Raw genomic sequence first — 16,627 nt, 5'->3', positions numbered from 1 at the left:
TTTTCGGTTATCTATGGACCCATTGCAAGTCATTACCCTGGATAATCTGGAGTCTACGATTTATGACAGAATACAGATATTAAAATTTTGAAGAAACTTTTAACTCATTAAAACTAACATTCCCATATCTATGTAGCTTGGGGCAGATACAAACTTTTTTTTAGCTTCTTTGTTAAATAATATAGTCCTTGTCAACTACCCAAGAGCTACCATTTTGAATTTTTGAATTTCTCTTAAAATATTTTTATTTAAAACTCTTTAATGAATTTAAAGTATTTGAATACTAAGAATTGATGGTGTTAGAGTTTTGTACAATTTCGTTGACATATCTCATACTTTATGGTCAATAATTACCAGGAAAAGTTACCTTTTCAATTCAGCAACATTTAGGAAAGTCAGGAAAAATCAGGTAAAAGTCGGTTGAAGTTTGAATGGGTCTGGGAAAGTCAGGGAATTTACCCTGAAATCCTGGTAGTCGTAGAAATTCCCGATCCTTTAAAAAAATGTGCATGCAAAGTTCGGTTTAAACTAGGCCTGCTATGGGAATGGCAGAGACTGAATTGTCAAAGTATTTTTTTTCATAAAAGATCAATTATTTTTTAAAAATTACTCAGAGGAATTTGTAATTTTTGTCATGGAAATTAAAAGAAAAGTCAGGGAAGTTTTATTACAGATTTATGTGGACTCCCAGCTAAGTTTTGCAACTGACACTTCAAGATAGTACGTATATGGATGTTTAAGTAGTAGTATATGTACCCAAAGGATTAATTGTTGTGTTTCTTAATGGCTAATGTTTTTAAAACTCAAATCATTTGGTGATGTTAATAATTGATAAAGAAAAAAATCAAAAAGCCCTAATTCGCCAACTAAAATAACAATCATGATAAAATTTCATCAAAATATGTGTGTGTTTATGTTTAAAAAGGTTAATTTATTTTATTGTGCGTGTGGTCGAGGTAAGATACTGACTGCCTTGTTTTGCACTTAACCATAGAAGGGGAAAAAAGGTTAGATTATTATGTTTACAAATAAAAGTAAAAAAAATTAATGAAAAAAATAATAAAAGTGATCTCTAAAGTCTTTTAATATAAAATAAGATGTATGGAAATTAAATTATATCTGAAATGCTGTACTTTATTAACCACAGGTATTAAGGATTACTTTTGAAGCTAGCTCACTGTCGTTTCACCTGACTTCTTTAAACTGACTTCTCCTGTTTGGTTAAACTCTTCACCAATTGTGGTTACCCATATGAACCAATCACAGCAAATGCTTTTAACCAATTATCCTATATTCTCGATAATGTCTGTTTCTGGGTATGTGAAAACATCAAGGATGAGTAGTTCAAAACAAAAATACCTCGTCTCATATGTTCAGAACTGTTTTGTTTTAAAGTGGTGTAATCCACAAAACTTGTCACTATGAGATTTTAGAAATATTTGCATTAGTTTTTCTGTAGTGTGTTTTTTTAGTATTATTTGAAGTTTGAATTATTTTTACTTAACATAAAGTTTTTGTAGTTTGTAGTGATTCTGGTTGTGAATACATATACACCTATCCCTCACTTAGCACGACTAATTTGTTCCTAAAAATGCTTGTGTTATTCAAAATCACGTATTCTGGAGCATTAGTTTCCATGAATAGCAAGGCTAATTTATTTAATGTGTTCCAAAATTGTGCAGAAATATACTTTACGTAATATAAATGCGTTGAATAACACTTAACTATAAATATGTCGCACCATTTATCTTTATATGCCTCCCATCGCACTTTGTTTGACAAATACGACACTGCGTAATGGGAGATAGGTTATGAACTTTATCGTCAGTCGGCTGGCTGACTTGCCCGCCTGGGCGTGACCTTCAACTCACGTCGCGTACTTTTCCAAACCATCCTTAACTGACAGTGAAACCGATATTACTGTCGGGATAGTTATAATTTAATTTTTCAAAAATTAAAGTGCTTATTCGCGTATCACCACCTGGTTCACACCAATTCTGTCAAGCCAATTTTTTTTCATTGCAACATTAATATAACAACCTTTTCCACGTGAATCATCTGTTCATTTCTGTTCCGGTATCTAATGTCAAATATATTCCCGCTAGTACAAACAACAGCATCAGACTTATATAAACTTTTGGTAAGAGTCCTTATTTCGTACGATTGTGCGCACAGTTGACTTGCTTAAAACTAAAGTGCGACCAACATAAGCATGGTCTTCATGACAATCGCACGCCGTAACACTTCTAGTTTTGTCTCAAATACTTGAACTCGATGCATTATGAGTGATCAAGCACGTACAGTTACCGGCAGCTGAATGGGCAGACGTTGCATTTTTTTGAGTGGAATTCCCTGCCACTGGCTAGACTGAGTTCACGGCCCGGTCTGTGGCCAGGCGACAACGATACGGTACGGCGGCAAACGCGCGGACGTAAAAAACATTTTGTCCTTTACACTCCATAGCCGCAATTTAACTTGCCACAGCTGATGTTTGTACAACAGCCGATAGCGTAGACAGACATGCGCGCGATTCTCTTTTCCCCCTTGTTTGGCTAAATGTATCCCACAGCACATGTTCACATAAGTTGAAACAGACTTTGTGGCATCGTGCTCGACTTTTTTTTTGCCTGCCGAGATTTCGTGCTAACTGAAGTTTACAGACGTGCTATTTGAGACTGGTGCAGTAAAATTAAAATCGCGCTAAATGAATTTGCACAATCTGAAGCCGTGCTATGTGAGGGATAGGTGTATAAAATATCAGACTTACAAGGAATAAAAAGTTATTTATAATCTGTATATGTTTGCCAATATAATGTAAATTATTTAATAGGAAATGCAATAGAGATAGACAAACCATGTAAAAATTACAATCCAAAAACTCGGGGATATTAGTTTTAGTATGGAGTTGAGTAGCATACACAGTGAAACCTCATTAATAAAAACCCTGATAGTAGGTAGGTACATATCTATTTTTTAACAAAGTGTTCTCACAGTTCGTAGAAATTACATAGGAGTTATAGTGCTAAGTAATTTGTTTAGTACAAAAGTATGGTTTATGTATAGGGATGGTGATTTTTAGTTTTTGCTAAATAGATGCTAAAATATGCTAAATTATATTTTTTCCGCTATAAAATGCTAAATCTAGACTATTCCGAGATAAATGCGAAATCAAGGTAAAAAACGTAGATTCGTCTTCACTCTACACAATTTATTTACCGATTGTATTTTGTTTCAGTTCAGTATCAAAAGAAATCATCATTTTATGGCGTATTCAGCACAAGTATCTTATTGTGACGTCATTCACAACACTATTGTTCATAAATATTGAATGTAGAATGGCCATCCGTGCTTCGCGATTGTAAACAAAGCAAAGAACAACTAGCTGGAAGATTGTCCGTCATCTTGCAGAGTACAAGTTTTTAGGCCACCATATTGCAACATCTCTGCTTCGTTGTGCTAACAATTGTAAGTCCCATTTTCTGGCTGTGTTTCACGTGAAAGCCGAGTTTTTGTGTAGTCTGTGGAATGTTACGTGTTTACAAATACGTGCATACTCGTGAATGTGTTGTATACTATTATTTCTCGTGGTAAAAATGAGACGAAACGTCCATTCGCAACCGCATAAATGAATACAAAAGTGAACAGTTATAGGAAAGTGATACGAATATTTTAATGCGAAATTTATGTAATCGCCATCTGGAATGGAAAAAAAAGATTTACTTGAAAAGCACATTAAATCTGAGGGACATCAGGCTGCAAAAAAAAAAAAAGATTCACCGAGAAGTCGGTTGAAGAAAAAAAGTCGGTAAAACGGCAAGCAACAGTTTCTTTTTTAAAAATATACTTTTCTTCAGTAATGTAAAATGAGAGAATTGGCTAAATTGTGTTTTTTAAATGCTACAAAATGCTAAATTTCAAATTCAAAATGCTAAATGTCATTATTTTAAATGCTATAAATCACCATCTCTATTTATGTATAATAAAACGATTTTTTTGTTCTAGTAGTACGGAAGTAAAGGATAGTTAATACAAATATCCCAGAACAATGTAAAGAAACAATGTCAAGTTTTAACTTAAATAATACTGATGCCATTGCTTTGGTTCATTGTAGGTGAGGGGGAAAAGCTTAGAAATAATGATATGTTTTTTTGTAGGTAGTTTCTAAACCTTCCTTTTACTCTTGTCTTAAATCCTTTAAAAATGAGTACAATAAAAAATATTTTATGAACCACAGGTGTAGCCATCCTAAAATATAACTTTACAATACCTATAAAAAGTATATTTAGTGCTGTATGAAATTGTGCACAAGTTTCCTTGAAGCATATTCAATTTTTTTTTTAATTGTGTGATATGCATGTCCTAAACATGAAAAATGTTTCTAAATTAATTTAAATTTGATTTAGAAATTATATAAAAATTTAGAGAAAATGTTGTGATAGTTTAGTTGATACAAACCTCATTATTGCAAAGTGACAAAATTATGGTCCCTTCAGGTTTGTATTATTGAGATTTGACTGTAATGACAAAGATATACTACTATTAAAAGATGTAGAACTTTGACAACTCTGGGTGTGTGAGATGAGAGTGAATCAAAGGAGCCAACAGGCTAGATGTAGTTTCAGTGTTAATGGTTGATAATGGTATCTGCACATTGCTCCTGATAATTTTGAACTCTAAATCATCAGAAAGAAATTTCAGTGATGTTGCTTATTAAGTTTTTCAAAAGTATGTACGTAGTTAAGAGGTTTTGAGTTGTGAAGTTTTGTGCTGTTAACTATGTAGATTGAATGCTAATTTTATGTTGGGACAAGATTATTTGGTGAATTGCAATAAAACCAAAATAACACAGAAAAGCATGTCAATGCACCATATAACATCGAAATTCAAGTATACATCACAAAAAAAAAATTGGTTGTCTGTAAAGTTGGTTTACGGACAATAGTTTAACGTGACGTCATAACAAAACATTTATGAAATGATTGCATACTTTTATGAATAAAATTTAATCATTTTTATTTTAATAATAAAAGGACAAATACTTGAAATTATACTGGTAATCAGATTTTTAAAATGCAAGCATAATTAACCTTTATTGCCAAAATAATTGTTGTAATAAGCAATCAAAACCACATATTAAAATTTGTGGAGAATATTTTAGGATTTTATGTCTTCCAGTGCTCAAAATGATATGCAATTGTGGCCCCGGGCACAAAATTTTATTTATAATTAATTAATAATAACGCCCCTCGTGATAAACAAAGGAAAATATGTATTAACGAGTGCCTGGTTCCCGCGCCAGCTGATAGAGAGCACGATTCGTTTGGTTCGTGTCCGTCACCGTAGATGGAAGCACCGTAGGGGAATAATATTATTTCATTTTTATAATACGATTTTATAACAAACACGCATCCCAAATACACCAAACTTATTTATAATGTGTTACAATATTTTTTAAAACATTGTGCAAAAGATTCCGGGTGTAATTTGAATTATTATGTGTAACTGTAAAACACCATTGTTCGTTAAAAACATATTTGAAAATTCAACATTACTTTTAAATAACCGTACCGATTGTCCTGAAAATCGGTGGACAATCGTTAAATTATATAATAATAATAATTCAAACGACGAAAACATGAATGAAAAGTCAAATCGAGTGGAAGAGAGATACGGCGCATGCGTACAATGAGCGTAATGGGACACATCCGTAGTGGGACAATGTTCGTTATGGGACACTTTTTCGTGCATGCAGCGGGCGTTCATCGATTTATTAGACGTCACGTCAAAAAGAAAACTAATCAGCATTTTCAGTTAAACTTAACTCTAGTAAAAATACCTAAACTTTTAAATATTTAAAATTCAGTGAAAGTAATTTATTTAGATGATGTTTGTACCAAAATTTAATAAACAAAGATAGGTAAAAGTTCACAATTTTTAATCTTGCAACTGTTATTAGTTTCACATTTTTATTATGACCTTAGAACATTTTTCAAACACAGTAATACTCTACAGATTTATTTTATTATATGTTCTGAAATGTTAGACATACCTATTGCAAATAAATATATTGAAAAAGTGTGTCATGTATAAGTCAAAATGACACTGTTTTGGAGAAATTAGTATAATGGAACATTTAACCATTATATTAATTCAGTAATATGCTATCTTTTTTTTAATAATCAGATTTCATAAAAAAATAAAACCAATAACACCAAAATCTTCTGGTTTAAAAAAGAAATTGGCCTGAAAATAAAACCCATAAAATCTTGTCTCTATTAGTGATGTATTTTTCATTTGCGTAACGTAACAAAAGGATATTTTTTGTTTTATAATGTCAGCTTTTATGATTCCTTTTGTGATATTTAAATTGCCATTTGGTTTTGTAAATAACATTTGTGAGTTGTGTGAGGTAGCTGCTGTGGACGAAGCCAAGATTGCCAGACTGCCAGCATTATAAAGCCCAATTTTATAAATGCACTTTATTATTTTATTTTCATGTACTGTCATTTTCCAGTCTACATGCTGGCGACCTATGACTGAATCGCTACATATTTTCTTGGGCATGACTTTTTTTATTTGCAGTTAAATTTCAGTAGATGATATATTTTGTTGTTTTCACGGCTAATAAAAAAATTTCCTAGCTTTAAAAAAATGTGTGCCGAAATCAGAGAGAAGAAAGGTTTAAATTAGGAGAAGCCCTTATTCATTGTGTTGTTGATTACATGAATGTAAATGTTGAACAAAAATATTAGTTTGAATGAGAGGACTGTTGAATAGAGGTTCTGCCATAGATGATAGTAATCGCTCGCGAGACCTCGCCGGTTGGTGCCTGGTGATCTTCGGCTGTAGCTGCGTTAACGCTAGCGGGCGGTAGTTGTGCTGGTTTGTGCGGCTTCCGTAGCGTAGGCATGCTTAACCGACGAAGGCTGTGCCTTCACAGAACACCTTGTCGCAGGACTTGTACCACCAGAGCTACTCCCGCGTGGGAGTCATGTTTGCTTCCATCACGAACTACCACGAGTTCTACACGGAGCTGGACGGCAACAACCAGGGCGTTGAGTGCCTGAGGCTGCTCAACGAGATCATCGCGGACTTCGACGAGGTGATGCAGCCCCTGCGTGTGCTCAGGGGTGCAACAACTAAATTTCCAAAGGGGGGTAGTATACCTTTTTATAAAGAATCATCGATCCCCCTATTGAAGCTGGGGGGTCCTCCCCCGGGAAAATTTGTATTTCAAGGTGGAAAATGATGTTATTTAAGCAGTTTTATTATCTCAAAATTGATTACACAGCACTTTGCCCCCACTTCATGGTTTCAGAGAAGGGGGGGGGGGGGGCAAAATACCCTTTCCCCCCCCCTTCCCTGTTGTTGCGCCCCTGTGTGTGCTTGTTGCTGTGCTTACGTATCCCTCCCACCAGTGGGTCTGATTCCTTCTTCTGGTTACAAGGACCTGGGTGGACTATTCACTAAGGCAGAAAATGTAAGAAAGAAAAACAAAGTTACAGTTTTTGTAATTAGACCGACAACCTCAGGCACTGATTACAACCTCAGACACTGATTACAACCTTAGACACTACTCCCATCTATAGTTGTCTGAGGAAAAGAATTTTTTTTAGGGAGTATAAATGCAAAATACTATTGATGGCTTTACGACCTAAACCAGCTTAATTTGTTTGGCCACACATGACTCTGTCTCCAAATCATTTTTTTTTATATTTACAATGCCTCGAATACACTCCTTTAATCCGAATCTACATCTCAAGATAGGGGAGTCAAATAATTTTAAATCAGCTAAACCACTTAAACTAAAGTTTTGAAGAAACTCTAAATCTTAGGAGTATTAATTTTTATAACTTGAATTTTACCAAATATTCTGAGAGCACTTTGTAGTTGGGTGCAGTAACAAAATTTTTTTGATAACTAAAGGGGTGTATTTTTTAATTTGAATTTATTAATTTTTCCTGCATTTTTTTCTTAAATGTCATCTTTTATACACTAAACTCAGTATTTGATGATATTTTAAGAATTTTTTTATTTGACTGGTCCATTCCTTCCCTCTAAAAATAATTTTACCTCAGTAATCTTGTTTTAGTAAATCAGATGAATAAAATATATCTACCTACTTTTTAAAGGCATTGACTGTCAAAAAGGTACTCATACTGTAGATGAAATAAAAACCTAAAATACAGAATTATTATTACTATACAAGATTATCAAATTAAAAACCTAAAATACAGAATTATTATTACTATACAAGATTATCAAACATCTACCCACGGATACCAGGGAAGGAATTAGCTTAGTATGGGTAGCCATCTTGGCATTTGTCGGGTGTGATTTCGGGAAACCATGGAAAACTGTAAACATGATGGCCGGACCAGTATCCGTACCCAGTTCATCCAAATGCAAGTCCAGTGTCTTACCAGTGCTTCATCTCACTCTGTCCCGGTTCATTACTGGCACAAGGTCATCCGGGGCGCGTCAAGAGTGTGGTGGACCAGTCAATTCGAAAACTGCTCAAGATATCACACGGGTGTTTATAAAATGCATTTAAGAATACGCTGAGGGCAGATGAGAAGTTAGGTTTTTTTTTTACAATATTTTTAGAAGAGTGAAAATGACTAAAACACGTATTTTTGGAATAATTTTTTAGACATGAAACATTCAGTACATAATCTTGAAAGCACTCAAGGCCCTTGCATTACACCTTTATCTTAATTTCTCCACCATATAATGGTACGGTTACCACTCATAAGGAGTTTTCTGCACACCAAAGGCCAAAATTCTGTGATAGTGAAACACAAATTCTGCGATAGAAAACAAGAAATTCTGCGATAAGAAATGTAAAGTTCTACAATTTATTAAAAATAGTTTATCACGTTTGAAACATTTATATACAACCTAAAGAAGCCAGTTTTTCCAACGAGCTAACAAAAACAATTTTGAATAGCTGTTTTACCCCCGCTGGCTTCTTTAAAAACGTATTTACTAAAAGACATTTTCATTTACTTCAGTGGATCACGATATATATATATATATATTAATATGCTGTGTGGCCTACATCTTGCGCCAACGGCCATAAGGTCATTCTTTCGTATTCAAAGCCTTGTATCGATCGATTAGTCAATTGATGCGCACATATTTCCATCGACTGTGACTACAGTCGTTTCATAAACGCCGGTAGGATCGCTCGCTCAAAATATGCTTCTTCCTATAATCTTATCTTTGGATTCTCTGCAAACGAAATTTATTTTGCCGTGCGTGATATTTTGGTAATTCAAACTTGTATTTTTTAACGGCATTGCCGCATTAATTATATAAAAACGTATGTTTCATAATTTGTTTGGAAATTATTCACTCTGCCCATAATAATTAAGATATTATTTGGGAGAACATAACCTTTGCACGCATTATTTATTACTGCACTCAAAATGGACAAAAAAGGTACAGCAAAATCGGTGATTCTGCGATGATTCTGCGATTTTGCTGGACTCTTGTAATTCTGCGAAATATCCCGCAATCGCGGAAAACTCCTAACCCTACTCATAACTCATAGTTGCTCTATGCACTATGAGAAGACTGTGCACCAGTCCACAGGAGATACTCCGCTACAAGCATCAGCGAGCGTCGCATTCATCATCGTACATCACTAACACAGATGCATGCCTGAACTAGACGGGCCCATTTGTGCCTGCACGTGTTAGTTGAAATGTTGCGTTGTCGCACCGTGTCGCTCACGCCTGCGTTGTTGTTTGTTTCAGCTGCTGGGCGAGGAGAGGTTCAAGGCCATAGACAAGATCAAGACGGTGGGCTCGACGTACATGGCGGCGGTGGGTCTGATCCCTGAGCTGCGGATCCTGGACGATGACGACGGCACAGCGGGACTGCACCTCAGCACGTTGGTGGAGTTCGTGTTTGCCATGCGGGACAAGTTGCTCAACATCAACGAGAATTCTTACAACAACTTTATGCTCAGAGTTGGTACGCTACCCTGTGTCTGTTACAGCTGCGCCAATACATAGCTTTTTTGCCGATCGTATAACTTCTTTGTCTCCAGAAGAAAACATATGTCGACTGTTCGCAGGTACCGAAAGGATAACTTAAATTGACAGTTTGTGATTAAGTCCCGTGGTTCCACACGAATTCACGGTATGAAGCCGCAGGACTAAATTCTCGGAATAAAGCCATGATCACTTGAGCCTTATTTGGGGCAATTACTCACGACTGTGGTTGAAAATACTAGTTTCAAAGTTCCTAACACGAAAAACTGGTTTATTATACACGGTAGTTATATATTATATTTACGGTTCTCGGTGCCGGTTAATTTGCTGAGAACCGGCGGAACCGACAACCGAGAACGAGGAATCGACCCATCCCTAATTAATATATTTTAAGAAAGGTATGTATGAAGGTCCCTTGGTTTTCTTACAAAAAAAATCTACATACTATTTGTGTATGTGGATGCCAGTTCGTTAAACATGTTTTTATTTTGACAAAATAAAAGATCTACTTAGACTGTACATGATAAAAAATGTGTTTTATATACTATTTTTTTTCTTCCTCTTCCTCTCTTTCTTTCTCATGCTCTTTTTTCATATGCTTTCTCATGCTCTCTCTTTCTCATGCTCTCTCTTTCTGTTGCTCTCTCATATCTCACATTTCATACTGCTGCAAGACAGTCTTTCTTTTTCAAAGTATAATGCACTGTTTCAGGTCTGAACATTGGTCCGGTGGTTGCGGGGGTTATAGGGGCGAGAAAGCCCCAGTACGACATCTGGGGGAACACTGTCAATGTGGCCAGTCGTATGGACTCCACTGGGTTGCCGAACCACACCCAGGTAATGTGGACGTGTATTGCTCACTCTACTGTTCTTTATTTGTTCCCTTTATTAGTTCCTGTTGTTTAATAGAATGTCTGAAATGTAACTAAATGTAATAATCGTCGCACGTGCATAATAGTCGCACCTATATTTTTAGGGCGTCAAAATTTGGATAAAAAAAACCTCTCGCGTTAACGTCACATGATTTTTTTAGTCCCCGTATTAAATTCCGATCGCTTTGTGTTGGTATTTTTTCCGTAAAAACAATGTATTGTAAAGTAGAAATCTAATATTTTTTCGGAAATTACCACTTACTTATTTAATTAACGGAAATACGAAGTCGTCTGATGTGTAAATTTTCTTTTAAAGACGTTTTTAAAAGTTAAAACCTTTATCTGTACGTCTGCGCCGCCGCGGTGTACCGTTTATAAAAAATGTAGCCTGCGCTAGTTGGCATAATTCATGTTTGGTTATGTTGCTTCCCGTATAGAGCGTCCACACGTAGTCGAATATCAATATCGATATCTCGCCGATTGCATGCAACGCGCGCTCTCTGTTGAGTGCCGAGTTAACTACATTTGTTAGCCCGCACTCTTTCGTGGTGTGTACTACGACGATAGTTACGCGTTAGTTCAGGCTCGCATTCAGGTCACAGATTTTGTTTTTCTATTTAAAGTTAGAAGAAAGGTTTTGTTACATGACTTATTAATTTAAATAGTTTGGCGTACTTTTGTATACTCTACTTTTTAAATAAACGTACTTTCCATGAATGGGTTTTGTTTTTATGAATAACTTTACCTAACAAAAAAAACATTTTGCATAATAGTCGCACCCCTACTTTTCGAACTTAATTTTAGTATAAAATGTGCAACGATTATGCAATAAAACACGGTATTTAATGAAAACCAATGAGGGTATTCCGAGACTTTTACATTAGTTGCTGGAATAAAGTCATTTATGTTATTACATATACAAGTGGTTAGTAGATCCACAAGGTAGTTAATGTCGGAGTATTGGTAAAATTAGAACAATCATGGTTTTCATAGCATTATAAAGGCCTATATATTCACTTTGTTTGTAGGACCTAGGTGTAGGGGAAATTGTCAAAATTTAATATAATACAAATTTTCTTTCACAATGGTTTCATTTGTTTGAGTCACAGAACAAAACAAAGATATAAACAAATTTTAGGTACTAAGATTTTATAGCACTGTATAGTTCTGTATTAACCCATGACTATGTAAAATCAAGACAATGGTGTGTCTTATTTTATATGTGTGTGTGTGTGTGTGTGTGTGTGTGTGCGTGTGTGTGCGTGTGTGTGTGTGTGTGTGTGTGTGCGCGTGCGCGTGTGTGTGTGACACTTGAGATGTTTGTTTGTTGAACCAGTCAACACCAAGAACATAGAAGTTACTTAGGATTACTGAATCTCTTGATATGATGCAAGATTATTGTTTAGAAACTCAAAATAAGAAAGATAAAGGTTTGGAGAAATTTGTGGGGATAGATAGATGTTCCAAAGAATAAAAGATTTTGTTGAGGATATTCTAAATTTTAGCCGAACAGTTTCGATCCCAGGATAATCAAGGTTATAAATAGGTAGAATTGATGTAAAATAAAGTTTTTTAGATATTTGTCAGAACACCTTCATGTTCTTTCAACGTCAATAAAGGGTTGTCTATAATTTCTATAGTCAGAAATTGGTTAGTGAATTAGTGGGAATTTATACTGAAATTGTTAAACCAAATATTTGTTGGACATATATGTAATATAATGAGAATTTATAAGATTGTCAAAGAATTCAGTAGATTTAGTTCTGAGACCTGTTATGTTCTGGTACAGTAAGACACATTTGTTGGTGTTTAACTGCCCAGAGATTTTTCAAAATGCTCCTCCAGGCACCTGAGACAGGATTAAAGCAGAGCCGTTGGTTGGTAGTGTTTTGAGGCTAGCGCTGCCTATGTTGTAGACACTTTCAAGAGAAGAATCATTGTAAATAATTTTATCGGGGTGAAGTTTTCCATGAAATGGGCTGATTAAGCACCTGCTAGGCCAAAACACTATGTAACTGGTCCTTTTAAAATCTTCTTCGAGAACTGAAATATGGAAGGAACCATAAGAGTCAAATTTGTTCTTGAGTGTAGCTACTTTAACATGGGATAAATTTAGTTCACTGGAGATATGACCTTGCAATGAGGGGTCTTTTTTTACGGTACCTGTTTACTGATAGTTTTGAGTGTAGGGATGTTTCTTATGCCCACTTGCATTCATTATTTCTTGCATTCCTGGTTATTTTTAGCTTCAGCATTGGTCTTGATCCTAGGCTTACGTGCACATTACACAATAGTGAAGCTGTCATCGTCAGCCGCAAGCTGGTTGAAATTGTAACCGTTCATGATATCATGCCTTTCGTGCTGCTATGTAAGCTCAAGGATTTCTTTAATCCTTTAATCTTTAATCATATGAATTTTCGCCAACATTTTTAGACAGTAAATTTTACCTTAAATGAAGGAGTTCATGTTAGAATACGGCAGTTTCTTCACATGAATCAATGAACTGTGTATTTAGAAACCGATTTTTCACTTTTAAAGTCATCAAACTTATCACACAAAAATTCCACAGGTTTATTAATTATCTATTATATGTAATGGTACATCCAGCTTATTAACCTCAGTGTTGGCTGGCTAAAGACTACCAGTATAAATAATTCCCGACTTCTTCGGCGATTATTTAAACATGTTCGATTACTTATCTGAAACAAGATCCATAAGTATTGCATTTTTATGGGATCAGATTGGTCTAAAATAGAGGAGTTAATGTTGAATACTCCAAACGACTAATACACCAAACAACTGATTGAATGAGATAAATCAACTTGGAGCCCGCGGCAACACATCCGTCACGAATGAACGCAAGGTTGCAACTAATTTTTCTCTCTTTTGTGTACAAAAATGAGAAACCAATTTATTCCCTTTTTTTATGTCATTGTACTAAATAGGTAATTGCATGTATGTTGTAAAGATTTTTCGATACATCTTAATTGGTCAACTAACAGTTTTGCCCTAGAAGAAGTTTTGTTTGCTAACATTTGTAAGCAAGTTTTGCACTGATGTTGACATTGGTACAGCTTGACTGTAAATTAAATATTGTATCCTAGAAAGTACATTAATATTACTGATGAGTTAAGAGGCAGTTGTGGTTGTCGGTTGACATTGTGCCGGTGGAATTGGCAGGTGACGGAGGAAGTGTACCAAGTGCTGCAGCACTATCCCTACGAGTTCCAGTGCCGCGGCAAGGTCAAGGTCAAGGGCAAGGGGGACATGACGACTTACTTCTTGACGGACCGCAAGCAGCCAGCGACTGTGCGTGTCGACGACCTGCAGAACGCGCGCTCATCTGCCGCAGGATCGCAGATCGGTGAGATCCTGGGATGCCGCCTTTTTTTTTTTTTTTGCAAGATAATATACGTGAAATCTTTTGATTTATGGAAAAAAATTAAGTGAAAGTAAATCACAAAATGGGCTTTCCAGTATGGATCAAATTGATCTTGGGTACAGGGCTCTTTAAACATTGGGGATCACGGGAGTGCAGGATTATCGAACTTCGGTATAGTTTTTATGGAATTACATTGGAGAACCGCTATCTTTAGGAATTAGGGCCGAGACGTGGTTGGATCACCAAATTTCTAGATTAGCCGAATGTATGCTGCAGTTCAACAGCGTGTAGTGAAATATATATCTATACCCATTTAGCTATCATGTAATACAGCCTTTAACATATTTACAAGCACAAAATAACTAAACATGTTGATAATAGGGTCAAGATATGGAAAAGAATTTTTAAACACAAAAAAAAATCTATATTTATTTTTATCCTTAACTCTGTTGGATGAGCCAGATTTTAGGATTAGCAGGATTCTGATTATTGGAACTAAACTGTATTGCCAAAACATTTAATACAGTTAAATGATAATAAAAAAAAGTGGTAATAAGCGACTCTCTAAACCTAAGAATGTTGGATCAAAGAGTGCCGGGTGTACATGATCAAATTTTTACTGTAATTTGCCTTTGTGATTTTCTCATTAAAATTTTGTAACTTTAATATTTATGTCTATATTACTATGAACGTTGTGCAAATTTTTATCAAATAATTAAGGCTTTTTATCTTTGAGTACAGTAAATTACCAACTTATGAAACAATCAAAATACAAATTTTAAAAAAATTGGAGTTGCTTTAGCACTTGAAAGTATGCTTACAAAATTTGGACCATATTTATTTTGACTTGCAAAATGCAGCAGTTATTTTATTCTGTCTCACCCAGAGTCAAGTCATACAATGCTATTTGTAGCACAAAATGTTAACACAATTTTGCTACAAAAGAACTGAAAACGTTCTGGTATACAGTGAAACATTTTTCTGTGTAAAGTTGCGTGCTAGACCAATTTACAGTCAAGTTCCTTTCCGTAATTTTCTTTTATCATTATTTGATATAATTTAACCAAACTACCCCTGCATTTTAATACAGTAGTTTTAGTATTTACTAACCTTTTTTATGTGAACAGTCTAAAACTATAGTTATATCACTTACACATTGGCCGCACGGCCAAAATGAAAATTTTATTAATAGAATACTCAAGTATCATATATGTATGTAGATTTTTTTGGTTCTTTGTGATCATTAGGGACACCTGTATTTCACGAATACATTTAGTGTCAAGGTATTTCATAAAATACTGTAGCTTTTCTCCTGTGGTTATTGGCTGAGGTCGGTGAGAGGTGTCGTCCCGCTCTTGACGGGGCCAATGATAATGTGGTCACCGTACTGCTGCACCTTCACAATTTTCGTATTACTCTTAGAAAAAGCTACAAGGTTTTGTGAAATACCTTGACATGAAATGAAATCGCGAAATACAGGTGTCCCTAGTGATCATGTATTTGTCTATTTTTACATTAACAGGGTTCGTACGCCTCCTTAAAATCCTTAAAAAGCCCTTAATATTTCATTTATGGAATAAGGGCCCTTAAAAGTCCTTAAATTTTACCAAGAGTCCTTAAGAACTCCTTAAAAAACACTGTGCGAACGTAATGACTACTGTTATTTTCGTTTCTTTTCCGACTTCGGCAATAAACAATGCTCGGCGCATGCGCCGTGCACGTTTACAGCGCTGGGTGTGTGACGAATGAATTAGTACTATCCAGAATTCAGTGCGGCATGTCCGTGTTTGTTTTGGTAATGGCGGACCATTCAGTTTTCAGCATGACGTAGTTTATGATACGAATTATAATGCCTGGAGGAAAGTGTGTTTTTAAAGCCACATGGCTTTTGAAAAAGGATTGCAAGGAGTGGTTGCATGAATACGAAAATTGTAAACACAAAGCCATGTGTGCACGGTGTAACAAAGTGTTGGATGTTGGTGTAATGAGTGAAAGTGCTTTGAAAGTACATATGCAAGGTACGTAATTTTTTTTTTGTAGCTAGCTTTTTATAGACTTTATATTTGTTCTATGTCTGAGAAATGCTATATTTAAATTTGAATTATGGTCTTTGTAGTTTATTCAATTAGTGGGTTTAAATGATGGTACGTTTTCCAATATCTACATTATTTTCCTTGCTTTCTATCAGAAAAATTTGTGTAATTTGTGTTGAAAATGAACATAATGAGATTTTAGTTACTATTTCATTTACATGTGAAGATAAGGTCAATGTACCTATTCGTGTTCCCAAAATTGTAATTCGTAATATCACATGTAGTTATGGTATGTACTAGAGACTTCAAAAATAATGCCTTATTTTACTTAAATATTTG

The 16,627-nt window shown here is 35.1% G+C and overlaps 1 protein-coding gene across 6 annotated transcripts in view; it reads left to right on the top strand.

The window, feature by feature from the left end:
- The window catches only part of LOC134536770 (Ca(2+)/calmodulin-responsive adenylate cyclase), a 183,069-nt gene that overhangs the window by 147,945 nt on the left and 18,497 nt on the right, over window positions 1-16,627 (top strand). For 4 of the 6 annotated variants that reach the window (XM_063376686.1, XM_063376687.1, XM_063376683.1 and 1 more), the window contains 4 exons: window positions 6,941-7,102; window positions 9,762-9,981; window positions 10,714-10,838; window positions 14,054-14,237. In XM_063376686.1, coding sequence (XP_063232756.1) covers window positions 6,941-7,102; window positions 9,762-9,981; window positions 10,714-10,838; window positions 14,054-14,237 — 691 coding nt within the window. The remainder of the gene's footprint in view (window positions 1-6,940; window positions 7,103-9,761; window positions 9,982-10,713; window positions 10,839-14,053; window positions 14,238-16,627) is intronic. The other 2 variants (XM_063376685.1, XM_063376684.1) reach the window with 1 other exon arrangement.

This window comes from Bacillus rossius, chromosome 11 (genome assembly GCF_032445375.1).
Source record: "Bacillus rossius redtenbacheri isolate Brsri chromosome 11, Brsri_v3, whole genome shotgun sequence".
NCBI lineage: Eukaryota > Metazoa > Arthropoda > Insecta > Phasmatodea > Bacillidae > Bacillus > Bacillus rossius.
The sequence above is the reverse complement of the archived record's forward strand: the minus strand, read 5'-3'. Positions and strand labels throughout refer to the sequence as shown.